Genomic DNA, 1,732 nt, shown 5'->3' with positions numbered 1-1,732 from the left:
TCTCTTAGGAAGTTTGTGACCTTTTTCTATGATTTGTCTGTAAACTGTTATATCTTATGCTTTAATAAAGTATTTTTTGTTTTTCTAAAGCCAACATTTCTTGTATCATAAAATATACATGCACAATTTACATACTGTTTCTAATTTCTAATTTTAGTCTACTCTGGATATAGTATGGCATTGTAGTTGAAATCACATTCAAATTAGTCATTAATTAACTGGGTAACCATCTCACAAGAGGAGAAAACGAGGAGATAAGTTAAAAAGATGAGACTAATTGTACTTACCTTCGGACAACTTCTTTCCATCCTTCCTCTCTTTTTTGCCCCCTTTTAGGGCTAGTCAGATTCAGCTTTATGTTTGGAGAACTTAATGGCAATGACACTGACTTGTAGGTTGTTGATAAGGAATTAGGATTCACTTCGCCTTCAAGTCTAAGAGAAATATCAAAATCCAATAAAAGATAAATTTTAAGATAGAAACTCAAGAGATTTGCTGAAATATTTGAATTAAAATTTGGTACATCAAATTATTAACAATTCAGAAAAACAGAAATAGGGCAAAGAGTTCATCATTTATTTTAGTATTAAAATGGATTCAGAAGCCAAAAGGACTATATATAATCAATGAAAATGACATAATTAAAGTAAAACCAAGGTATGCTAATATTTTCAACTTCAAAATTAAACCTTAAAAGTTCTAATAATTCCTTTCATAACTAGCACATGATTAGGAGGACACCAGTTTTAAATGTTTCAGTTTTAAATGTTGAAGACAGATAATGTGGTAGACTTAAATTGTTTAACACAACTTGTGTTACTTCAAGTTCTTGTGCCAGGTATGCAAAAGGAAAGGTAGGTGCAGAGTTAACAAGTCAGAAAATTTTACCGTGTCTGAGTTTTGGAAGCAGCGGTACTTGTCTTTTCCTCTTGGGAATGGAGTAGCAGTGAGGGATATCTCCTATCACTAGAGGAATTCACATCCATAGTGAAATTTAACTCTTGGCTTTTACCACCACTGCTACTCTCACTGTTGCAATCTGTGCTGTCCAAGTTATCTGAATCACTATTCCCACCTGTACCACCACCTTTGCTTTCTCCGTTTACTTTATTCTTATCTGCCTTTTGCTGTGCTAAGGATATATGTTGTTCTGGTAATATTAAATGTGCAGTGGGAGGAGTCTCTTTGGTTTTGTTCTTCTTATTTTTCCGGTTGGTGCTAGGAGTTGTCACAACATTGGCCCTTTTTTTCCCAAACACATTTGTGAATGTTGCAGATGTTGCAGAGATTCCAATTGTGGTGGTGGTAGTCGCACTAGGAGGTTCTATGGGAATTTCTTGCTCCACTGAAATTATGAAAAAGGATATAAATCACACTGAGAGCCACGGATCTCAAAACAGATTGTGATAGAATATACCTAATAATTCATAATTCACTCTTAGTCATACTTTCCTTTTATCAGTATTCACTAGTAAATAAACAAATCTTTACAGTTGTGAGAATGAAAATATCATATTTTGATGTCTAACTCAGTACAAAACATTAACATTCTTAAGCTTTGAAATGCTAGTCTCATGAACTAACCAAAAATCACAATACAGATTGGATTTAAGAAGTTTTTATTTATTTTTTTTAAGAAGTTTTTAAAATAGCATTTTAGAATTAGAATTCAAATAGAGCAAAATCATTTGCCTATTACTGTAATTGCCAGATTGTACAATAAACAATTCTT

At 32.6% G+C, this 1,732-nt stretch overlaps 1 protein-coding gene across 5 annotated transcripts in view; it reads right to left on the bottom strand.

The window, feature by feature from the left end:
- LOC122700232 (ankyrin repeat and KH domain-containing protein 1) overlaps positions 1-1,732 on the bottom strand; it is a 104,226-nt gene that overhangs the window by 9,946 nt on the left and 92,548 nt on the right. For all 5 annotated transcript variants that reach the window (XM_043912964.1, XM_043912965.1, XM_043912966.1 and 2 more), the window contains 2 exons: positions 889-1,345; positions 288-434 (listed from right to left, as the gene is read on the bottom strand). In XM_043912964.1, coding sequence (XP_043768899.1) covers positions 288-434; positions 889-1,345 — 604 coding nt within the window. The remainder of the gene's footprint in view (positions 1-287; positions 435-888; positions 1,346-1,732) is intronic.

This window comes from Cervus elaphus, chromosome 9 (genome assembly GCF_910594005.1).
Source record: "Cervus elaphus chromosome 9, mCerEla1.1, whole genome shotgun sequence".
Classification (NCBI taxonomy): domain Eukaryota; kingdom Metazoa; phylum Chordata; class Mammalia; order Artiodactyla; family Cervidae; genus Cervus; species Cervus elaphus.
The sequence above is the reverse complement of the archived record's forward strand: the minus strand, read 5'-3'. Positions and strand labels throughout refer to the sequence as shown.